At 33.3% G+C, this 26,617-nt stretch overlaps 1 protein-coding gene across 1 annotated transcript in view; it reads right to left on the bottom strand.

The window, feature by feature from the left end:
• Positions 1 to 26,617, bottom strand: part of LOC118204548 (nose resistant to fluoxetine protein 6-like) — a 131,334-nt gene that overhangs the window by 18,123 nt on the left and 86,594 nt on the right. Inside the window, exons 4-9 of the mRNA XM_085825860.1 lie at positions 24,396 to 24,489; positions 14,439 to 14,536; positions 10,653 to 10,823; positions 7,489 to 7,582; positions 3,827 to 3,910; positions 2,213 to 2,378 (exon numbers count right to left, since the gene is read on the bottom strand). Coding sequence (XP_085681986.1) covers positions 2,213 to 2,378; positions 3,827 to 3,910; positions 7,489 to 7,582; positions 10,653 to 10,823; positions 14,439 to 14,536; positions 24,396 to 24,489 — 707 coding nt within the window. The remainder of the gene's footprint in view (positions 1 to 2,212; positions 2,379 to 3,826; positions 3,911 to 7,488; positions 7,583 to 10,652; positions 10,824 to 14,438; positions 14,537 to 24,395; positions 24,490 to 26,617) is intronic.

Genomic DNA, 26,617 nt, shown 5'->3' with positions numbered 1-26,617 from the left:
GATACAATGCTCGAATGTGGGGTTTACAGAACCCACATGTAGCCTTTGAACATGTACGAGATTCGCCCAAAATCAATGTGTTTCGTGCGATATCCCAATCATCTGTTTACGGCCCATTCTTCTTTGATGGATACACGGTTAACGATCAGCAGTACTTCGCTATGTTACAGAACTGGTTGTTTCGAGGCTGCATGAAGACAACTTCATTTTTCAACAAGACGGGGCACTCCCTCACTGGTGTCGCCAAATGCGTGATTATCTGAATGAAACTCTACCGAACCGTTGGATTGGTCGTCAAGGTTTTGGTTTGGTTTGGTTTATTTAACTATGGTAAAGCACACTAGGGCTATCTGCCTAAGGGGAGGGATGCCTTCGTGGAGGAGTTTGTAAGGGAAACTGGCTCGTATACATGTTACACATAGGGAAAACCACGAAAACGCCCATGCAGCCAGCCCGTTCGCGGGATTTGAACCTCAGACCGAACTACCAGTGTTCAGCGACTTTACCGCTCGGCCGCTGGTGGGTGCTTGGTCGTCAAGGAGCTGGTGACTTAACATGTCTCAGCTGGCCTTCATGGTAACCGGATTTGACACCCTGTGACTTCTTCCTGTGGGATTTCATTAAAGACAACGTTTATGTACCACCACTCCCACAGAACCTGGAAGAAGTGAAGAACCGGATCCGTACTGCCATAACATCAGTGACGATGGACATGCTCGCCCGAGTATGGGGGGAATTTGAGTATCGATGTGATATTGTTCGTGTTGTTGACGGAGGACATATTGAACATCTGTAATCTGAACTTGAGAGGTTCGTACATATGTGTGTAAAGTTTCATATTCGTATGTCATACAGTTTAATAAACATATGCATTCGAAATATGTATATTCTTTTTGAAACACGCTGTATAATAATCTAAGAGTGCATTAATAGCCGTTTATAGGCGTTGGCCACTATTAAGGCCGAAAGCGGTGGTATCTCTGTTATGGCGCGGGATCTAGTCCGTTTCGCTATCATAATGTGGGAACTACTTAAGTGCTAGACTTTGCGAATTTCCACACAGAAGTGAAGCCGAACACCACTAGTGAGAGAATGTAAAAGACCCTTTTATTTATCACAAGCTGTTTAACAGAAGGCACGGACTTAAACGTGCATGCACAACAGCACCAAAATCTTGCAGTGACAACTTAAAAGTTAATTTAACAAAACATTCAAAGATAAAGATGTAGTGCTAGACTACACTATTCAGTTAAACTAACAGGTTGACTCATAAAACCTACACCAGTACGATATTAATTCGATGGCAAGAATGCGTAACTGTGAATCTTAATAGCGACTACATTAAGATTCAAAGTTGTAGAAAAACTAGCAAACGTGAACTTTCACTAGGGAAATCACGCTCTGTTTAACCTATTCGTTCCCACACTTAAAATATTTTTGTTCACCTACTTTATTGAAATAGTGGCGAGGAAATGCGAGGGGAAATAAGAGAATTCAGGAAAATAACTATTAGTAAATTTAAATTAGACTCTACAATGGAGGAACGTAATAAGTGGGCCACTGTTTACTTCTGTGAAAGGAAGAACAAATTTTTTCCATGACCTCTCATGGATTAGAGCTCGGGCCCTTCGAATTTCGGAAATTTCACCATCTAGTTCCCGAAGGTGCCATTTGTTCTGTGTGTTCCTATGTTAAAGTTGTAGAGACATTAGGTTTTTTTGGAAGCAGGAGAGAGAAAAAATGAGCAATGCCCTAGACAGGATCCGAACCATGGACCTCTCGAATACGCGTCGAGCGTGCTGACCACTACACCACGAAGGCATGTTATGAAGGCGGGTGAAATATTTTATGCACTCTCCTTTTTAAAGAGCGACTGAGGATTAGGGGACTCAGTCGTCAAATCCTGGTGGTGGAGAATCATCGTCCACCATTTTTATTAGTTTGGGCGTCACTGTAGAGACATTAGGTTTTTTTTTTTTTTTTTTTTTTTTGGAAGCAGGAGAAATGAAAAATAAGCAATGCCCTGGCCGGGACTCGAACCACGGACCTCTCCAATACGCGTCGAGCGTGCTGACCACTACACCACGAAGGCATGCTAAAAAAGCTGGGGAAATATCTTATAAAGTTATTCGTGTTTGAATTCTTAACCTATTTTGTTTAAGACAGTTTTTATAAATAATATTGAATGAAGGGGCTGATAGTAAATGCTTACCGCTCGTCCTGTATCTAGGAAATTATTTATATACAGGAGGTTGTACCACCAGTTATCCCTACATTTCATGTACATGGGATTCAAATGACTATACCATGATGGTCCGGATCCCCAAGTAGGCGTCAAAATAACCAGAGCCAATATTAAGCCATACGCTGGCGTATACCTGGAAAATACATTAAGCATGAGCATTAAGCATAAGCATTTAACATTAAGCATGAGCTCTTGATGCTATAAAACTTAAAATTATGTATATATATATATGTAACAATAAAAAGGAAGGGGAGAGCAGTATATATATATATATATATATATATATATATATATATTAAGAAATATCAAGAAATATTCAAAGAAATATTCAAGAAATATTTCTAAATATCTCCGTAAATGTTGCACCAAATTATACAAAATTTAGCATTTAGGCATAATCTAAGTCGTAGAATCGAAATATAGAAAAAAAATTGGCATGTTATTTCAAAAAAGTCCGACTTTGTGCCAAAATACTTATGTTTGAACAATGCCATATATAAATCTAATATATATCCTAAGTCGCGCTTTCCATACATGAAAAGCGCAATTTGAATTTCGTCAATAGGCCCAGTAAAAAGGGAGATATAGAACTGTCACATTTTTTGTCTTCGCAGTGTACATTTATAGCAATAAAATGATTCTACACAGTTTTCCATTTGAACATTTTTCTCTCTCTCTTTCCGTTGAAGAGTTAGATTTTATAACTTCTTCAAACATTTTTAGGGGTCACTGCAATCATTTGTATTCTACTGATCATGTTCAATTTGTAGTATATCTAACGTGTACAATCTGAAACCTTTCATTCAGAAATAAAATTGTTATTTACGGGTTTTTCTTTTGGAAACTTTATAAATACATACTTAATTTTGTAAGCGAATTAAAATACTCTAATGGCCATTCATTTAAACTAATGACCTGTACTTATTTAAATAAGTTCGAGGCCAAAATTACAATTACCTTAAGAAATTTGCAACGAAAAGCATAGTAATCCTGCAGTGTTTCTGTGTTGCAAAGTTTTTAAGATTTTACCTGATAAAGTTCTCCATTCAAAATTTATTGTAATAACATTCTAAAATCTTAAGATTAATAGCTCATAGTCCGACCATATTTTGTTTCTAATTTTATCTCTAACCTTTTTTCATAACTTTGGTTTTCATAATTCATATCTAATTTCTTGTATTGTATTCCAAATACCGTATAGATGAAGAATTATTGATAATAAAATTAAAAGCGTATTGCTTATTTTTAAAAACAAACTCAAATTAGGAACTTAAAAACTCTTTATATTATTATTCAGATGATACTTAACTTGTGTGTTAATTATAATATGTTGCAAATATTTATTTTACTAGCACTGAATGAAATTAGTGTTTTAAGTTAAGCAGGTTTTCTGCTTCGAAAATGAAGAATTTTCACGGAGAACGTTCTCAAGAGAGCTTTTTCAAATTTACATTTAGGGAAAATAATAAAAAAAGAATAAATATATGTTTTCGTTTGTTAAGCAGTTTCATAGATGCGTTGAAAATAAATGTCTTAAATATGTTTAAATCATGTACAAATTTAAAATTAAACATTGCTCACCTCCAATACCTCTTGAAGATAAATTTGAAGACGTTTAAATTCTTTTCAGGAGATTTCAGATAGCGATACGTAGTAAGAAGACCACTGTAAATAAAAATATAATTATTAAATGATTGGTTATTTTCATTACCAAGTCTAGCTTCTATCAAAGGGAAGCCTGTTCATAAAATATGAATCAGGGGCGGACAAGCTTTGAGTCAGTAAGAGCCACATGGTGGAATTCAGGAAAGTTCGAGAGCCACAATTAGATTTTCTAAAAGCCACAAGTTCATTTTTACGTCATTTGAATAGTAGTGAAGGAAGTTTCAAATCGAATTCACTAATTATAGCTTGATGAGCTAAAAATATTCTTTACAGTCTTTAAAATACTCTAATTCTTCCCTGATACTTTCTTACAAATGTTGGTGTACATAACCTTATAATACGCATGAAACTTGGGACTCTTCTTAACTCTAAACCATAGTACTCAAATTTATCCCGTAATTTCTATGCATGCTCATCCCACGATAAGCAAGCCGCATATCTGTTGTCTTCAAATATTACGGATTCTGAAAATTTTCAATAGGTAACATCGTCTTCTAAGCTGCTACTGTTATCAGATTTATTGAAAATTCCCGAAACGTCCAGTTGTCACAAATTTCTCATAGATCTGGACTCTGAATCAAATTCTAAATTACTTATACAAAATTCCGTATGATGTTAAATGCTTCTGATATGCACTTTCTGCTTCGCTCACAGACGGAACCGAATTTAGTTTCTACCGATACTAATGATTCAGAATTTCGGCATACATCCGTAAAGCATCTGTCCATCCATTCGTAAACAATCTGCAAGAAAAATCTAACTTTTAAAGATGCTTCTTTCAAAATTGTTTGATAGAATCAGTACACTATTCTTATTTGTTTATTTATTTATTATATTTTTGAATAACATTATTAATTTTCTTAATTAACAAGAAATGAAATAAAATAATTACGTTTGGATACTGATAATTTTAATAAAAATGTGGAAAAAAAATAAATTAATTACTCTCTTTCGGATGCTGGATAGTTTCAATTTACTATATTTCATACATATATGTTATTTGCATACCAGTCGCACCACCCACACCTACCTCTGATGTATTTTGTGTCGAGCCATTGACTTGTTAGTTGTTTTTACAGTGTTTTTCATAATGGAGTATGTAATATATCGTATATTAATTTGAAAGCCTTCTTGCGAACCCCTTACTACCAACTTGCAGAGCTTCAGGCGTTCACGAACTACTGTTTAAAAATCGTAGTTCAAAATTATTATATGAAACGGATGCAACTAAAATGAATATATATGTGTTCAGATGTAAGAAGTTAAATACTCCCTCCGCATCGAGAAGATTATCGAAATTATAAATTTGAATCGGATTATTGAGACAGAAGCGTTAAGAGTGGTTTAGAATACATTACATTCTATTTTTATAAAATACAATTTTGATACTATATGTCGATTTGTTTCCATTCTTTTTTATACAGCTTTATACAGGCAGAATACAGTTTAGGGTCTTGAAAAGGAAATGAGGTCTTACAGGAGCTATTAAGAAACTTTAAAGATGAATAACCTAAGCATGGTACGGCATTTTTATACGGAGGAAGTATATGAATTTTTTTTTAAATTATCCAGTTTTGGTCAAATGCATTAAAGTATAAGCGCTTAGCTATCATAAAATTCTTGGTGATATGGGATTGAAAATAAAATCGCATGGATGCTTACTAATAGTGTCAGATTAAAAAAAAACTGTCGAAGAGAAATTTACGTATGTCTTATATTCGGAAAACTGACAATCAAATAACAAATAAGCAAACCGAATGCAATTCTTATTACATATGTTAATTCCATATTATACTTCTGTTGTTTCTTATCATTCAAATACAGTTCGAACTTGGAACCCCGAAATTTTACCTTTAGTTGCATATGTTGTTGTTACCAGTCTCGCTTCTCTAACGAAGGTCAGCACAACCCCAATACATTCATCATGGCTAGGTGTCATATGCGCCTGTCGTTGGCAAGAATCCCGAGCACTATATAGATGACAGTCCGATTTAATCTCAGTTTTTCCCCCGATTTTGAGAGAGAGAGCAACCCGAGGGTCTTCTATCCAATTCCCCTACCATTAACCGCTCAAGAGGATTTTCGGCTCGAGGATTATTTAGAGTGCCCCCCATACCGCACAGACACTAGACATCCCATACCTTCTCCGGAAAACTAGACCCTTCGATACGGCAGTTAGAGTCACCTACCACTATTTCCCGCCTGGGTGACTAGTTGCATATGATCAAGAATATTATAAAATAACAAAATATTTAAAGTTTTTAGTGCACTAAATTAAACCTTTACCATACCTTTTAATTCGTTTAAGTATACCAAATAGAGATAAAATAAGGAAAATTGCTGTATTGTAATGTACGAAATTATTTTTTTCCATTTTGGGGTAAGAATACAGGTATTTTGTATTTGACAACCTCACTATCACTTAAAGTCGTGGGCCTGCTGATAATAAAGGACTGAGTATTTAGTTTAGATATTCATCGTTGTTAACAGCTGCACGATACCTAAAAACATCAGAAAAAAATTCTCCAAACCTTCAGTCAGAAGAATTATCTGGACTAAAGCATCCAAATACTGCGATGATTAGTTTGATCGTTAAATAAGGACATGTGAGTAAAATTCACGCTAAATAAAAATACCTATATCAAATTTTGAAATATTGCTATGGAATGTTGTATTGTCACCGCATGCGAAAAATTTCAAGAAATTCAAGTCAGTAGAATAGCATCAAAAATTAATTTCAATATTTCGCCCAGAGAAACCAATGGTATGTAAACTTTTAAAACTTCTTTGAAGGTTTATGCACAAACACTTAAAAAAAAAAAAAAAAAAAAAAAATCTTGAATTTTCTATTAAGCTACGTTTCAAAAGAAAGAAACTTTCTTAAAATAGATTGTAAATTTGAAAGAGAGCTATTTGGATGTAACCGAACTATTTTATCGAACTCTATCTAATAGCAACGAAAACAACTTACAGTCAATCGACCTCCAGGTGCGATGAGGATAGGTCTTAAATAGTTATGTTTCAGTGACTCAAACGTTAATTCTAAATGTTAGGTGTTTCGTTTTGGTATATGTTCAGTTTTAGTGTATGTTTTATTTGTAACTGTTTCTGTGCTGTGTTAATAAATACGTTTAGAGCTAGCTGGCGATTTTATTTATAGAAGAATGGTTACAAAACGGCGCCCAACGAAATGCTGAGAACTTCTGTTTACAAAATGGCGCCCAATGAACTGTTTAGAATTTCTGTTTACAAAATGATGTCCAACGAAATGTTTAGAATTACTGTTTACAAAATGGCTCTCAACGAAATGTTTAGAACTTCTGTTTACAAAATGGCGCCCAATGAAATGTTTACAATTACTGTTTACAAAACGGCTTCCAACGAATTGGTGAGAATTTCTGTTTGGATTTTAAAAGCCCTTACCCTCAAATTTTTAATCTTTCATACTTGTTTATTGTTTGTAAATTTAATTTTAAACTTGTAATACTTGCATAAAAAGAACTTTTGAAATCATTACGATTTAAAGGAAGTTTCTACATTATACACAAAACTTATAATTTAAAAACAAACTGACTTACCTTACAAAGAAAATACTTTGTAAAGGAATAATTCTGTTCAAGACCAGCTCGTAAAATAAATGCTTGACTATACGCAAAGCTTCTATGAAGTTTGCTGTAAATAAAAAATCAGGAGAATAATGAATATACAAAAATAACTGACAACTTTGTAGAAAGCTTTATTAGAAGGAACATGAAAAGAAATTAGATTAAGGGACAAATCTGATCTCAGCTTCTTTACAAAAGTAGGTTTTTAACTTAAGTATAATCACATTTAAATTCTTTTAATTCATAAACAATTATTTGCTGACAAATGTCAGATCGAAGAAATAATGTATTTTGCAATTTTTCAAAAAGTGGTACCCATAAATATGCTATGTACACATATACAGCTTATATAAATACATATATATATATATACGTGTATATTTGTTTGTAAAATATACACGTATATATATGTATTATTCTACCATGCATGCCTTATGTTCAAATGTTGTAATTACACAAGATTTTTAAATACTCTCATCAAGAGTATACAATATGAACAATTGTATAAGCGATTTTTAGCGCAAAATTCGTCCCTACACAAAGCCAAAATAACAAGTCAGAGAATTACACAAAGTCAGTATCCATGTACCGCCAAAAATCTCCAATTTTCGCCAAAGGGCGCCCGTAAATATGTTTTTACCGAGATCAGTTACCATTGACCTACGATTTTCTTCTGTGGCCTTTAAAATTGTTCATCTTGCTATCAAAGAAGACATACCGCCGTTAGAAAAAGCAATAATCCATTTTATCCTTCTATCAGTTACAAAATTGCACGGATTCTCCAGAAGTTCAATTTTCAAACCTATCTGTAAAATCCATGGTTCAATTCTTAAAGATTCCACTTTAATTCTTGGCAATTTATCGGCAATGGGGTTTGAAATATATTGGCCAAATTAAAAGACCGTTTAAGTTTTGCATTAAGGAATACGAACATTATGTCCGAAAAGACAAAATTAACAAGTCTTCGATAATTTAATTAGCTAATGATTGTCGGGAATACAATTATAATTTTGAATTTAGGTCTGCAAAAATAATCCAAAAGCTTCTTCCATTGGTGAATTTAATCGAAAACTTTGCCGAAGTTTTAAGCTGTTTAACTAATAACTTGGAGTCCAATTCACTCTTTCCTAACGCGTTTAAAATTCTATTAAACTATTTTTTTAATTTCCAAAGCAGTTTCTGCCGACAGATGGCGCTACCTTCTGGCTTGCTTTAGTCCTGTAGGCTATAAATACGATCGTGGCTTTCCCTTCGTTGCAGATTTCTTTGCTTCTGATGAAGAGTGACTTGCACCTGTTTGCTCTCGAAATCGATAGAATTCTTGACTATAATTACGAACGCAAGGTTGCTTCTTTAATTTTTCTGTTTTAATAAGATTATGCAAAATTTTGCATAGTATGTTTTACTTATTTCATATAATGTTGAATTATTTCAAGTTGAGAGGTTACAACCTAATTACTTTGTTTAAATTAACTCACAGATTATTTCTTTTTACCATTAAAATGACTGAAATATTTAAAGGAAAAGAAATTCTTACTCGGTTTAAAAGCCTAAAAGTCATTTAGATAGTAAGCATCAAATATATTGTGTATATTTTCAATAGAGAAACACAAATCATGCATTTTAATGTACTGTTAATAATAATTATCAATACATTATTTCCTCAAAGACGCTAACGTCTTGCTACATTCGGTAGCTCTGAACAACACAACGCTACTAAGGACATATTGGACCTATTGCAGGCAGTTAGGTTTTACACGATAGCAGATATAATTCCCGTTGTTCTATCTCCTCTTCTTTGATATTGATTGATGGAACTGTTACACAGAACTAATCGCTCGGGTCTTGTGTTGCAATTACAGGTTTACGAATGTGATAGAGTTTTTAGATTTCAAGCGTTTGGTTTTAGAGTTTTATTGTGCAATGGAATTAAAAAAGTATCTTTGTATTAAAGCGTTAAGCAAAACCCATAATGTGAAATTTTGCAAACCTACGCGTGGGCAGAAGATACTGAGACTTCGATTAGAAGTGTAAACAATTATCGCTTAGCTGAATTTATTATTAAATTTTTAAAATATTATTACTTTTTAAATTTGGCCATTAATTTAAATGAAATATTTGTTACTTTTAGTTTCGCAGGTTATTGCTGCGAGAAAAGCAGTTGTGTCATCATTAGTGAAATGAAGAGAGTTATTGTCCTTGAGAAACTGCTTGTTTGGGAATTGCTCGTCAGTTTTTATTTTAGAAAAATATAGCAAGCAAATTTCACAAATGGTGGTAGTGTCAATAGATGAGCTACGCACCATTAAAATTTTTTTTTCAAAGAACCTTTTTTTTACTGCTTCCGCCTATTACTAGGCCAAGACTATTAAATAAATGCAGCATAAATTGAAGGGTTTGGAGCTTTAAAACATGTATCGAAATTTCACATGCATTTTAATAATATTCTTCGGTGTTATCGCTTTATTGAATTTTTAAATGCAATGCGCTTTTAATGTCTCCTATCATCTCACAAACCTAGAGTAGGTTAAGGTTAGGGGAATGTCTTTATATTAGAATCTAAGCAAACTTATTTCAAGGAGGAAATTCCCGAAGAAACGAGTCGGATTATTTGTTTCTTGAGTTAAAAAAAAAAAAAAACTGAAGGTTTAAAAAAAACAGGTAGGGTTTAAAGTTTTATCTTCTCCTCAACTGGTGAATGTGAGTATGAATTCAGCTGTTCTCAGTAACTAGGGAATGTCGTAATATTTTTTATTTTGCTTTACTACATCGGTTCAGATTAAATACCGAGAGAGGAACTTAAGCTTAAAAGTATAAATTCAAATTGCATATAGTTTACTCATACATTTCATTGGTTTAAAGCAGAATACTCACACAAGTATGCAACCTAAACGTTGAAAGCATTTTTATACTTGTTATAAAATATCGAGTAACGTATTAAAGAAAAATCTAAGAACATTGGCTCATCGTCTTCAGCCTTACGGTAATTAGTGTCAGATTCTTTCATTTGTTCAAGGAATAGACATGGGAATATTTATCATTTTCATTCATTTATAAGCAGAATTTTCATACTAATGTATATTTGATCTAAAGTAATGCATTTGTAATACTGATATTAAATCTCATTGAATACTTACATGCCACATCATAATTGACATACATGAATGTATTAGATATGACAACCCAGTAAAAGACGATGAAGATAATGCCATACACAAAGCTCAAATTTTCTTCAGGGCATGTGTAGTCAGACAACTTCTTCGCATTTGATGTAAAAGAGAAAGCTTTCACGGCATTGAACAAAGTTGCTAAAAAGAAAGCAAAATATTTACTCTTTTAAACGTGCTTTGAATCTTTCTACTTAAAGAGTGATCACGTCATCACTATCACCAAGGTTAAAGTTATTCATTACGTCTTTACAAAAAAATAAAAGTAAGTAGCATCAAGGAAAGCAACGATTCTAAATTTTAAATATCTACAAAAATTAAAATAGTCGTTAATTAGAATAGTTATTAATTTATGTACGAAGGATTTCTCATATACAAATCCAGCTAACAACAGCTAGGTAATTTATGAGAGAAGAAAGAGTTTCTGGAAGGATCAGATATATTAGAAAATCATAAATGAGACTAAGAAACTTGGATAACTTTTAAAGGCATTGCTAGTTATATTTATAGTATACTGGGAAAAAATATAAAAATTTACAGGACTTTTGAGTTAAGGAGAGAAAAGGATAATAAATTATTTACTATTTTTCAATCTGATCGTGATTTACATTATTATTATAAATTAGAACATTATTATAAATTTTAAATTAATCACGCATCGGATCTAGGACCTTAATTAAAGGGAAGGTCTAGAAGGATAAGTGTAATTTGTGCGGATATGTAGCAATATATTTATATTGGTATGGGAAAAGGTTAAAAGAAGAAAAATACAGTAACACCAGATATAGCAGCAATCAAATAAAATATTAACGTCGTCTGGGCATTAGAATATCAGCACATTTATACTTTGAAAAAAAAGGGGGGGGGAAGGACAATTCCTTATCTCCTGTTATACTGGGCCGACTGACGAAATTTAACTTGCAATATTTCATGTGTCGAAAACGCGACTTATGATATGTATTAGATTTATATATAGCATTGATATAACATAGGTATTCTGACACAAAATCAGACTTTTTTCTGAAATAACGTTGCGAGTTTGTTTTCCTGTTTCGAATCTACGGCTCAAATTATGCCATATCAAAGTTTTACTTTCTCAGTGTTAATTGAAATTGGTATATATTTATTAATATCTCTTTTTTTATTAAGCTTAGTTGACTCCTTTTTTCCGAATTCGAAATTTAAGTTCAATCCAAATAAAATTCGCACCTATTTTCTGGTTTTTTTTATTTGTATTTTATAGTAATGCTTTTAAAGTTTTAGAAAACATTTCGAAACCTATCAAAGTTTTATCATAATCTAAAAGTAGATGCATTTCTAGACATACCTGCAAAAAAGTAGAGTTTTTTATTCTAAATTTTCAAAGATTTACGTGAATTTATATGCTGGAGCGTTTTAAAATCTGACCTATTTGTCGTAAGCGATTATAATGCGAATTGTGCTTTAGGCACTTGGTTAACATTATTTGAAATTGTGAAAGATGATTTTTTCCCCCGCGCGTACACAGTGGCAAAAAGAGGGGAAAATAGGCTGCTATCAGTGAAGAATTTCGCCATGTGAATTATTCTTGGCGCTAACTGAAAAGAGTATACTAAGCCGGAAATGATAAAAAAAATCGGCATTCCATTTCAGAAAATGTCTGATTTTGTGTCAAAATACCTGCGTTGTGAACAGTGTTACATATAAATATAATATATATTCTAAGGCGCGCTCTCGAGATCTGAAAAATGCAAATTTAAATTTCGTCATTCGGCCGAGTAGAATGGAAGATACAGAATTGTTCCCCCCCCCCATTCTTTATGCAAGGTGTACAATAACCTAATATGGAACGTGTTATGCGTGACTTCAGAGAAAGGTACGCCTGTGAAATCTAATAGTATCAGTTAAACGACGGTTACCAAACAGTTCATTGTTACTCTAGGAATACAAAGGCAAATCAACCGGTATAATGTTTAGTGTCGGTGACTGTCGTGCCGAATGGCCCGAGTTCGAATCCCGCAGAAGGCATGGATGCTTATAAATGTATAGTGTCTCTTCGGCTTGGAAGCACTCTAAATATGCGACGAGCCGAAAGTTCTCTCGTTTATTATGGTAATACTGCTGGAAGGAGAGATGGATGGGAGATCCTTGGACCCGTCCCCAAAGGGTGCTGTCTATCAAAATTGCGGGCGGAACTTAGTTAAATGGCACTGTCACCTGCAAGTTGCTCAAGGCCAACGACAGGCATATCTTGTGCGCTCCTTGCCACGAGGAATTTCGTTGGTTTGGGCTGTTGTTACTGTCAGACAAGTAAACGTAACGTATCAACAACAGGAATACAAGCGATTTCTTGTGATCTCTTTGTTGTTACTGTCAGACAAGTAAACGTAACGTATCAACAACAGGAATACAAGCGATTTCTTGTGATCTATTTCTAAAGAAATAATCTATCAAGAATAATTACGTGAATACCTAAGATATTCGATGTCAGATAGACTGCAAGTAGGTAGTCTTTAGGAGGAAACACGATAACCATGTGATGTATCGAGGATGGTTGTTTGAGAGAAATCATACCTTGTGAAGAAATTAGTTGTTCTTGTAGGTAGGAAGTTAACGACATTTTATAACTATATTTATAGACGGGTTAGCAAAATTTTGATTTAGTAACCAAGTAAATACCCTAATGTTGGATTGTTCTCGCAGTAGCAAGTATGCTCACCAACACCCGCTCATCAAAGACACAATTTAGTGCACAAGAACTAAATAATCGAAAAATGGAGTACTGTTTATTGAACATCTGAGTAAAATACAGTTTTTATACGTTAATGTTAATTTTAAATTAATATAATTTCCTGTATGTTTGCATTATTTTAAAAGTTTTTCAAGGAAAGTTTATAATTTCTTAAGAATATTTTATTTAGAGTAAACCTCTGTGTGTATAATGTAGATTAGGTTACTATCGCTCAGTATCAAAATTGCTGTGCTTTTATTCTTGCAGAAAATGAATCATTTTCCTACATAATTCATAAGATTTGTTTTAAATGAAGAATCAGATTCACAGTTTGCTTAAATTAAAATCAGTATTACAGCCAGTCAGATTGATCTAAATAAATAGAAGATAAAGATATATCAGCAATATTTTTATTAACAGCTTATGGAAATTACTTAAGTCTCGCCTAGTTTCTTAAAATGTAGATCAGTTACAGTAAAAAAGAAATACACATGCTATAAGAAAGTCATTTTTACAAAAAGAAATTTCGTAAAAGGAAATAAAACACACTGTCTTTAACATTTTATGCATAAAACTGGAAACATTACGTATAAAATAAAATTTTTGCTATCAGTAAAATTTTAGATACGTTCAGAACACGGTAATGAACAAAATTTTAAATTAAAAGAACAATTTAATAATACAGAAAAAAAGAATTTGTTATTAAACTGATAGCTAATTATATATTTATTTTATTGTAACGGATGCGAATGTTATAGTGGACTACATATCCTTCTAGTGGCAGGCAAAAAAGGGCTCTTATAATAATAATAATTAAATAAATAAGTAATAGGAATATGTTAATACAAGTATCAAAATAATTAAATAAAATAATATGAATATGTTAATACAAATATCTTCTTTATAGGAGTAACCTGTATCACATTTAATGCATCTAAAAGCATAAAGACAGAAATGATTCTTTTACAGATATATAAGACGAAATGCGCAATATATTTTGCAAGATATTATCTTGAAACGGTAATAAAAAAAAAGTATAGTCTTACATTTGACACTATTACTTCTTTCCATTTCTTCAGATGACCATACATAGCTGACTATTGTGCCCGTTATTATCAAGGCAGCTAAGATTCCAATCACGTATCTGGAATGAAAATAAGCGTATGTATAGCACAAGTAAGTATTCCTTTGATGAATTTCCCAAAATTGGTATTTTTATAAAATGCATCTAAATGTAATTTTATGACAGATATGTGAGAATCATGCCAAGTATAAATTTTTTAGCCTAATGAAAAAAGTGAGTTTTGGGCTTTACATGCGCTGTTTATGGTCATTTTCTACTATTTCAGACTAATCTGCCTTCCGATAAAAAAAAAAAAAAAAAAATTACAGTTTTAAAGACCATTTAACATTTTAGTTTGGAGCAGGAGATCTGAAAAATGTGCAGTGCCATAGGCGGGATGCGGGATTCGAACTTCCGGCAGCTAGCCGGACGTGCTTTTCAATTACACCACGAAGGCATGCAGTGAGAAGAGAGGAAAACTTAACAAAGTATAGACGAAATCATAGTAACAAAGTATAGAAGAACTTATTGTACCTTTCCCCAGAATCAAATACGGAAGCTGCGAAAAATTGGTTCAGCGTACCCGGAGAAGGCATGGATGTGAATTGTCTATTCCTATTTTAGCAAACATGTTGCGGCGACAATCAAGTTGGCACATTAATTGTGCCTATTCCAAGAGATTTTACATTTTAGATAAATTTGCAATAAGAAAGAAAGCGCAGACAGTCTGCTGTGCAGCCAGGCCAAAGCATAGAAAGCAAGTGCGTAATGTTCAGGATGAAACCTCAAGTCAGACCGAGTTTTGGTTCTCAAAGCATTCTGATTGGATGGTTAATATTGCTGTAAAATTATTATTGGCTGTTAAGAGCTTTAGTTCCGTTTACATCATCAGAATTATATAAGAGTCATACGGCATGAATTTTTCTCGAAATGACGCAGTGAAGAGAGAGGTTACTATTTTTAGAATAGAGAAGGGAAATTAATTTACGCTGCTAATTTAATCTTTTACATACTCCTTTTCTTACATATCCCCCCTTCAAGAAGAAAAAGGCGTAGCGACAGACAAGCCTTTAAAAAAAAGGGGGTTAAAGCATTAGCAAATGAAAAAAAAACATAAATTATAAAATTTTGATCCTGTAAAGTATAATTTATAAATATTAATTTTTAGAGTCCTATTGAATTTTTCTGCATTTTAGTCCGAAAGTCATTTTGTTTGAGAGTTCACATAATCATAATTCTTCAGAGAAGGTTCTTGTTATCACAGAATTTCACAAAATAAAACTTTTACATTCCTTTTCTTACATATATATATATATATATATATATATATATATATCAGATCAAATCGTTCTTTCATGAACAGAAACATCTATTAAATGATTCAAATTTCTGTGTTTATTAATCATCACTATATGCTCATTGAAGACATATTTTAAAATCTTAGAATTTTTTTCTTAGAACCCAGTTTTGCATGGTGTCAGTGCATGGCTTGACCTGCTGGAAAGTGGTAAGAAATGAAACGTAAACACCTTCATTTTAAATTTAAAACAAATATGGTATTATTGGATGCAAATTTTATCATAACTCTTCTATTATTTGCTGCGAATGAAGCTTTTTTAATTTTTTTTTCATACAGTCTCGTAATCCCATAAGACATCGATCAAAGAACTTTAGATCATTTTAAAAGCATTTTGATTTTTGCAATCGTCAGTAACCACCTCATATTCTTTAAGAATTTCTTCATACTACTCAAATTACTGCTTATCTCTATTTACTCTAATTTGTAAAATCATCAACTTATTTCAGAGAAAATTAAAATATAATTCTGCATTAAAATATACCGTTTTTGTAACTGAAGAAGATGTCGAATTCCTCAGCAAGAAAGATCTAGATGAGTCTCGTTTCAAACAGCAACAACGTGACTTCGAGAAAGAGTACGCGCGTTATCACCTTTTACCTCCTGCGGGACACAGGACATTACCTGCTGAATATTTATCAAATATTTAGGTTGAATCCCATAAATCTGGCAAAAGAACTTAACCTGTTTAATAACAAGAAAATAACTTATTGTTTTTAAAAAACGTTTGCAGTTTTAACCTCCTCCTTTCCTTTCAAAAGAAAAGGATTTAAAATTTATAACCCTGTCGAAAAAACTTTGGCAAACTAATTTCATCTTTGTAGTGTTTCGTATTATCATGTTTATTTTAAAAACTATACATAGCATTTTGTAATTATATCTGAAAATGAGGATTATGAGGTAAAGTTACGAAATTATAAATCATTTTTATGTTTGCAACTCATTAATTTTCTTTCTTTAATGTCTGTGACGCAAAAATTGAAAAACCCGTTATGAAATATTCTACATATCGGATGAAATTATGGAAATAAAAATGAAATAATGATAGCAAACGAGGAAAATAAACAGAGCAATTATTTTTTTTAAATGAATGCTATATAATGAATGTTAAATAATTTTTGCTAATAGCTACACAGGCAAAATCATAAAAGATTTTTTAGAACTTTTGTTATTTATTCTTGAGCTTTAACTGATCAAATCTGAAAATTATTTTAAAAAATTGTTTCTAAATGCACTCTTTTGCAAAAAATTCGAAACACCAAGAAGGACTTTTGCGACAGTGACGAAATTTGGTATGCAAAAACATCTTGATCGAACATGCAAATGGTCAAAGTTTCAAGGCAAATGAATAGGAATTGGAATCATAGCGCGCATTTCTAGTGCGCAATTCGCAAAGTATAAAACCAGTAACAGAGACGGAAATTTTAGCTTTTTTTGTTGCTGCCATTGTAATTCCATAAAGAAGCAACTAAAGATGCCCTTACGACGATATCGAAGATCTTATAGATAACTAAACGACTTCGAACGTGGTCGCATTGTAGAGTTACGTGAAGCTGGGTGGTCATACCGAGCAATAGGCCGCCACCTGCAGCGTACAGAGACACTGCTGTGTAAAACTGTTGGCAGCAATGGTTGCAAAAAGAAAACCGCCGACGAAATGAAGACTCTGGAAGGCCAAGGAGCACAAATGCGAGGCAAGATAGGATGACTGTTCGCCAGGCCCGGACCGCCCCAACGATATCATTGTCGACTATTCAGCCCACTACAGCCACGTCTATACCTCTTGTGGTACCTTCCACCATCTCATGGCGCTTGTCTCTGAGGTGGGGTTACGCTAGCAGAGGCCTTTAAGACGTCTGCCTCTGACCCCACAACATGGGCGGAGTAGTCTGGAGTAGTGTCGCAGTCGATCATCATGGCTGCCATCAGACAAGCATCGTATAGTGTTCAGCGATGAATTCCGGTTCACTATTGAAGCAGATGACCACCGTCTTCGTGTCTGAAGAGGACGGGGCCAGCGGTTTCAATCAGTCTTTGTTTTGCAAAGGCATACAACTATAACCCTTAGTGTGATGGTGTGGAGCATTGTTTCTTATGACAGCAGGTCATCTTTAGTCCTCCTCCGTACATCTTCAACAGCACAACGGTATGTTGATACCATCCTGCGGCCGGTTGCATTACAGTTCATGGCACGTAATCCTGGGGCCATTTTTCAACAAGATAATGCCAGGCCAGATACCGCTCGCATATCTCTGGACTGTCTCCATGCGGTCTATACTCTTCCTTGCCAGCAAGGTCACCAGACCTTTCACCAATGGAACATGTGTGGAACATGGTAGGCCGCCAAATTCGGGCACCACAAAATATCGCTGATCTGGAGGGACAACTGATGAATGCTTGGCAGAATGTGTCGCAGGATGACATTAGGAAACTCTACCACCCATTGCCTCGACGAATTCAAGCATGCATTGCCGTCATTGTTGGTTCGACTAACTACCAATTTGAACACTCAGTGGGTGATAGTGAGCCGTGAGCAGGTACTATGACCTTGATTTTAGTTTATTATCTGTGTATCAGCTATATACAGATTCAATTTCATCAAAAACAACCACTTCCTTCACGGGGGCTTCGATTTTTTTGCAAAAGAGTGTATATTAATAAAATAAGAATTTATTATTAAAGTACGCTGTTTTTTAAGACAATGATGCAGTAAAATTAATACATTTGCGAGCATTACTGAAAGTGTGATCGGTTGTTTCTAAGCAAAAAGATGGTAACCGCGTAGTATTCAACCTACTACTTTTAACTGGACATTAATTTCTAAAATGACATCACTAAAACACTGCTTTTAAATTTGAAAGTTCAATGAAATGGCGGGAAAATGAAATGATTAAAAAAACAAAGAATTTTAGTGCCGCCATCTAACATATAACCAAATAACTAAAAGCATTTGATCGCATACTTCATGCTTACTGAAAACATACTGGCTAACATATATATATATATATGTGTGTGTGTGTCTGTGTCCCCTGCAAGGGCACTAACATAAATAATATAGTGTCTTATTACTCTTCGGCTTAACTGGTCTGCTGTTTCCTTCTTACTAAAGTTATAAAAAAATGTAAACATTTTGAAATAGGCGCAAATAATGTGCCAATTTGTTTGTGGCCGCAACATGTCAACTGAAATGAAATGAAGATTTAATCTGCCTCGGGTGCCAGTATTCTATTCATTGTGGATTGGCATTTCAGCATTCTTACTCCATCAACATTCTTGTTCTTCATTACGGATTCAACCTTTTATGTTCTACACCATCAATATTGCAAAGCACTTCCTTTTTTATTACATACATATGATAAAATTTGATAAAATCTTCAGTATTGTAAGAAATGCAATGCTTGGGAGATCTATAAATATCATATTATATATATATAAGTAACGGTTTTGCATTATTGCTATAATGAAAAGCATTTTGAATGTGGCTCTACATAAAACACTTGTGAAGTATGCCATCATTTCGTTAGGAAATCGCTCTTTTTGTATTCATGCATTTATATCGTCTTTATCACAACAAAGACGATATAAATGCATGATACGCAGAAAAGAAAAATAACATAATTTCCAATTTATATGCTGCAATAATTGAGTTTACTCATTTCCACAAAATTAACATTCATTCCAAAAAGGAGAAAATGCATTGTAACTTTTATATAACTGTCTGTTTATTTAAATGGTATGGGTATTTATCATTAAAACTGCAAGATTTTGTAAATGCACGCTTCCTTAAAGACCCCGACAAGGCCGTGAATTACACACGTTTTTATTATAAAAATGTTTTCCTTGTTCTTCCTTAGATAAAATAAATTCCGTGCTCTATTGCTTAGAAGTTCACTTTAAGATTAACATTTGGGCACTTGCTCATTATAGTAAAATTTTTGTCTGTCTCTAACCATTGACGGATTACCGGAAAAAAAGAAAAAAGATTGAGGATTAATCGCTAAAAATGTCCTTAGAAGTTGTTTAATGCAAAGGCTTTAAGTTCTAAATTTAGCTCAAAAGCATACTAATTTTCGCATATAGTAGTGACTGTATGAAATTAATTTACCTGTCATTATTTGTTGAGTGAATATTCAAATACCGAGCTAAAATAATGCAGCTATGATTAAAAATTTCAAAACAAGATGGATTATGATACCGAATGAAAATATCACACACCTTAAAGCGGCGAGTGGCTGAAGAAACCATAATGTGTTTTTATATTTTACTATATCGTTTTCGCTTCAGAATCTCTGATTCAAGGCACACCCGCTTATTGTGTTAAGACGGCACTCACTAACATTTTACTGTCCGGTTAGCATGATGGTTAGCGAATGGTATTAGCAAGACTTGTGCGTTCACAATCAGCGACAACTGGCTATTCAAGAACCCATATTAAGTTCAAATTCTGGATAAGAGACAGACATTTGTTACCATAGTGTTTTGGCAGGTCGGAGGTACTTAAGATCCTCCGATATGGTAGTCCTATTAAGAGGTTCTCAGGATGGGAACAAGATAAGAAAGCTTTTAAATTTTATAACCTGTTTATCAAAACAGGGATGGAAATTATGTTTACAGCCCTCATGTACTTTTACTATGTTTATTTTGTACTTTTGAATTTGAGTACTTCACACAATCTGCTAGTTCTTTCTCGACTTCAACTTTCATATGCCCTATGCCATGCAGATAAGCATAGCTAAAAATTTCAAATCAAGATTCATTTGTGCTAGAACATATGTATCCAATCACCTGACGTTCAAGAATTCTTTTCGTTGAGAAGTTTTTCAGTTTTTATACACTAGCGATTTTAATTAAACCCTCCCGCAAACATTTGAAAAAGAAAAAAAATTGTGCAAATTGTTTTAAATTCTCTTTTTTATTTTTCTGTTCGCTTAATGTTAATACAGGGTTTTCAGATTAATAATTCATTCTACTCCAAGGCCAAAACGGGTTCATAAACCAGCAAATGCAACATCATATGTGTGAATGACCAGCATTTATTCAGACAATTTCCTAATTTTTTTTTTTTTTTTTTTTTTTTTTTTTTTTTTTTTCCAGTTAACATTTCAGAAACGTATTTGTTTGAAACAAGGATTTCAAACTTACATGACTTGCTTAAGGCTTGAAGCTCAACTTAACTTTCTTTTTCAATATAAAAATTTTAATCGTCAGTGTGATTTATTTTCATGATAAGCTATAGGCTGTACTCCTATGTTTGAAAAGTTGACAGAAAGTGCTTATGGAACAGTTTTATTTGAATACGTAGATATCTTCGAAACAACATTTATCGAAGTAACGCACACTTGCTCCCTACCTATAAAGCTTTTCGGCTATTAGGGAATATTCAAATTTTCAGTGCCGGAAAAAAGAACAAATCAGCTATGTTCTTGCAGAGTTTGAACTTCTGATCTTCCAACTGGCTAGCTGGACTTGCTATCACTTACACCAAGAGAATGCGCAGTGAGGAAGGTTAAAATTCCTTTTATAAATATCATAGATTGGTCATCGCAACACTTTGATGCGTAACTTGAATGATCTGGAAATTTTAAAGCGTTTCGAAAAGAGATAACAACGGAATTATAGTTTGAGAAATTAAACAAGTAAAGTGATTGTGGTGTAAGAAAAATCTCTATTTGATCGAAGAAACCCAAACTTCTTCGTTTAAACGTCTTTTGTTCAAAATAAGAACGAAATGGTCGAAAGAACGATATACTGTAAGTATTAATTCCTTTTGTATTAAAGTGCGAAGTGCGCTGTCCCTAGTGATATTTTCTGGGTAGAGAACTCTAACGTTCTCTGATACCCATATCCAACTATTTCATGGTTCATATCGATGCCATAATTAAGTCTGGAGTTTTGGAATGAAGAAGCATAACGTTAGAGAAGAAAATTTTATTCTGTTCCTTTAACTCTATGTGGCATCACTTTTTCTCCATTTTAAAATTCCATTCAAAGCTAGAAAAAGAAAACATTTCTACTATTTCTTTAATGTCAGAAAACGTATCATACAGGTAGAGCTGAAAGCTTATGCATTTATTTTCTTCGCAAGCAATTTTAATGTAGGAATGTTTCTATTACGTACTGTAATGCACAGAACATTAATTATAACTATGTTTGTATTGTAATATTCTAGCTAATTTGGACGTTCTTGAGGGCTAGAATATTGAAGAATTGTGTAGAGACTTGTCGCAGAGTTTTAGTCAGTAACCAATCCAAAGAAGAGTTAAATTTACTCTTTATTCCAACTCAAAATAAATGAACGGATGGTCCCCTTCTCGGTCTTACAATAAGCCTTCACTTGAGCTTTAACTCAAACTAGGAGATAAGAAACTAATACTACTACTAAAATAAATACTTCTGATACTAACTAAAATAAAATCAGTCGAAGCTGCACATAATTAATTAACAGTGTCGGCCCTTATTCAAGATCACCGGCGGATATTAGCAGGCACGTAACAACACGGACAATATAGTAGTAGTGCGATTATAGTAGTAACAGTATAGCTATTAGCAACAACGTGGCCGGAAGGTAGAACACGATCTTTTCACTCTTCTACCCTCTTCTAGTTAGCCTGAAGTTAGCCAGACTTCAGTTTAAACACCGTTTCTACCTCATTTATATAAAACGTGAATCTGAAAACTCATTCTGGCAGAGAAATGTAGGTGGATAAACGAGAAAGTAAAGGAAAGGCGTAAGCAAAATAAAAATAACTGTTAGAAAATTAAAGTAAACTCGTAGAGTATTATCTGTGATTTGTTTTCAGTTTGGTAACTATATTTATACTGTCTATATTTTCTTAGCACCTTTTAGTTGTTGAAATATATATGTCGAAACATTTCGTAGTTTTCTCTAAGCGTAAGATAAGTTCTAAGATGTTGAGACAGCATTTTAATGTAATTTAATGTACCAGATAGTGCATTCTTAGTCCTGTTCCTTTCGTTATATAAAAATTCTTTGTATATTATTTTACATCAAATTTCCGTGATAATTATGCAATCTTCATCAGAGCTCGTGGTGTACTGGTCAGCACGCTCGACGCGTATTCGAGAGGTCCGTGGTTCGAGTCCCGGCGAGGCCATTGCTTATTTTTCATCTCTCCTGTTTCGAACTAATCTAATAACTTTACAGTGGCGCCCGAACTAAAAAAAAGTGGTGGATGATGATTCTCCACTACCAGGATTTGGAGACTGGGTCCCCAAATCCCCAGTCGCTCTTTAAAAGGGGAAGTATATAAAGTATTTCTCCCGCATGCTTTCGTGGTGTTGTGGTCAGCACGCTCGGCGCGTCCGTGGCTCGAGTTCCGGCGAGGGCATTGCTCATTTTTCATCTCTCCTGCTTCGAAATAACCTAATGACTCTACAATTTCTAAAACTTCAAGTTAATCATAGTCTCTACATTTGTCTCTAAATACATTGATTGTAATAAAAATTACATTCCTTAATGACTTACGCCTATTTTATTCCTTTATGTTCATGGATCTAAGATTTTAAACTGAAATGAGGCTATGCTTTTTTCTGACAAGGGAACGGAAGAAACGAGATATAACCATTACCATGAGAAGTAAAATAACAGTTACGTCATTTTTTTAAAATTTCACATTAAGTTGACGTTAAAGGAAATAAACTTCAATATTTCATTTTACGTATAAAACTACTATATTTCCCTTAATTAATCAGCAGTCTAATGGTAGTGGCTGAACAAGTAAAATAGTATAGCACGAATGATTTCATTTGCTATTTTGATGTCTTGCAAATGAGCAATGTTAAGGGGTTATCACATCTGGCGACGGTCCCTGCTAGAGGGGACTTTTCTGAGAAACGAGATTCTTGCAGCACTGGTTTAAACGGGAGGATTCCTAGAAAAAAGAACTTTGCTGGAAGCGAATTCCCGCTTAGCTACGGTAACAATGCACCGGCTACGCGGGATTTTTTGAAACCTCGCCGATTAATAATGTTTCGGCTGCTGCTCTGTCCCGGGTAGAGATCAACCAATCAGACGAAAGTTCTGCTTCTGAAGGATCACGTGATCCCAATCTGAGCGATAGTCAATTACTGTTTGGCGTTCAAGTCTTTGTAGTAAGAGAAAATAACCTAGCTACCTAGGTTTCGTGGAAATGTGCGGGTTCTGAGAATTGTCCCTTTCGACAGCCAGTAGAGGAAACATATGTGATTAGAAATTTAAATGTATTAAGTTTTCAGGGAAAAACTTTCAAGAACGAGTATATTTAAGTAAGAAATACCCAGAAAGCTCTGCCGTAATCTAAATTCTTATATTATGGTGGATTAATTTCTAATGTAATTTTTTTTTAATTTTAATTTTTAATCTTATTTTTCTTATTATGGTATCCTTTCACACTAATCAGAATTATTTTGTTATGTTTCTTAGTTATTTTTTATCGGAGAATAATAACAGAGAGGAATATTTTATTATTAAAAATTTATGTGAAAATTTCCGTATATCATAGTAAAGACTAACACTTTTCTCTCGCTTCATACTTGTATGTTATATTTAAACCTTTGTTAATTAATTTCAACATTCATACTTACAATGAGATGAATTGAGAAGTTGTGAAATTCACCGGCTCTCGTATCTCGCAGCGGCTAACATCAAACTTCCATGGAATTGACAGTTTCTCTGGAACTGGTGCAAAAATGTAAGATTAGTGCATGCAAAATAAAATGTAATTTATTATTAGCATCACAAAATACAGCATAATTTATTATTACAGCTACTATTATTACTAATAATAGCAGTAATAATAATGATATCATCATATAAATTTCATTTTTTTAAATATTGATCTTAAAACGTGTATTTTCATTTACAAAGTTTCTCAAAATCGAAAACAACCTTAGCAAGCAGAGATTCTGCAAACATGAAAATAACTTTTCAAATGGTCCTTGCAATTCAAACTGCTCAGTTAGTAATATGATTATTATGCTTTAATAAATTAAATGCAAAGACCTTTTATCCTTTAAGTGTAAAATCTATTGAGATACTCAAGAACAAATTTATTGACTTATAACACTTGTCAGTGCCAACTGCTTAAAGATTTGGAGCAGTTTTTATCAGATACAGGGAGAAACTGGAACAAAAGTAGCTGGCTTTGGTGATTAAGGGTTACAGATTGGATAACATAGCCCTTGTTATTAAATTAATACCTGCACCGTGAATGAATTAAATACTAATATTCTTATGAGTTGCTTTACATAAAAATAAGGAACCTCTCTCCGTAACTTATTTAAGTATAATGGTACTTTACTAACTGGGCTTTGTGGTCTACAAAGACTTTATAAAAATAATTTTTTGCATTTACAGATCCTCACATCCAGAAGTTTCCCATAAAATGTGTTTTATATTTTAAGAAATTTCGAAATCATAAGACTAAATCTAGGATCATAAGTTAAAAACATGTAGCTTTTAACCATCGTTTTTTTAGTATCATGTATTTGATGGCACCTGTTTCTAAATACAGTGGAACTTCGAATCACGAGCGTCTCTCAACACGAACAAATGATCGGTTCACGATCAAATTATCTGAACCCAAAATAAATACATCACGTGACGAATGATATTTTGAATTATGAACTCTCAAGTGGGCAACAAATGATTGTGAAAGGGGATTTTAGGAAATGTCTGGCACAGAATTAACACTCAGGGACTTCTAGAAACACCATTTAAATATTCCATTGTTTAATTCTCATTTATAAAGACTAGAAGTAAGTGACGTACTTGACATAAGCAATCAGAATGTGCAAGAAGAACCTCAAAAATTGGGGATCATAATGATCCCATGAGTCCCAAGCAGAGCCAAATGCCTCTAAGAAACTAAGAAAGGATGAAAGGAGATAGCTCTAGAACAGCGGTCGTCAACCGGTGGTCCATGAAAACATTTTGATGGTCCGCAGAAAAATTGGGACATTGTTTATATTTTATGAATATTCAGTTTAAAAAATGACGAGTAACAAAACTTATTATTGAATATGGGTTATACTTTTTAAAATTTTAGCTAGTACCTTTAGCGAAATTCCTTCTGAATTTAGCGGCTTTTTAGCTACTTTTGCAGGTGTATATAGCGACATTTGAAAGTGAGAGTTGGCATCCATGGATATGCTGCTGTTATCAATAATACCGCGAACTAGAATTCTCTTTCCTTTTGAATTACAAATATATGCTATTGTAGTCGTTAATAACACAGGTTTTCCTCCGTGTCTATAGGCAACTTGATGAAATTTTATGAAAACCATCCGCATTCTTGTTTATAATTGCATTCCTGGAAGTTTCCGTTTTTGTTTTGTCTAACTGTTGATCCATGGCGCCATTGCTGAGTAAGCGATGATTATTATGTTTACAATAATTAAACATTGGCGGCATAACACCTTCAGTTTACTGATATAGTTTTGCGTTTGCCGGTTTGTTCTTGCTTTTCGTGAAATTCTTTTTCAGTGAAATGGAAATGTAAAGTTTTCTGTACAAGAATGTAAGATTTTTGTACTTTTCATTTAACTTTTCAATGTGAACGAAATACGTGTATCAGTGAGATGTTACTAGTGTTTTAATTGTTATTATTAAATATCACACTAAAATATATAATACTTAAATTTTTTATTTTTTTAAATAGTTATTCTATACCTATCTTGTTACCTTTAATGGGTGCATTTCACATTAATAAAATAAAAGTTTGCTTATTATTATTGTATAAATGTATTTACTTTTTTTTAATTCGTATTAGTGTCCGCCAAATATAAAATTATATATGTAGTGATCC

The sequence above is a fragment of the Stegodyphus dumicola genome, chromosome 10, assembly GCF_044657685.1.
Source record: "Stegodyphus dumicola isolate Sdum_Otavi_A_Nest chromosome 10, ASM4465768v1".
Classification (NCBI taxonomy): Eukaryota; Metazoa; Arthropoda; class Arachnida; order Araneae; family Eresidae; genus Stegodyphus; species Stegodyphus dumicola.
The sequence above is the reverse complement of the archived record's forward strand: the minus strand, read 5'-3'. Positions and strand labels throughout refer to the sequence as shown.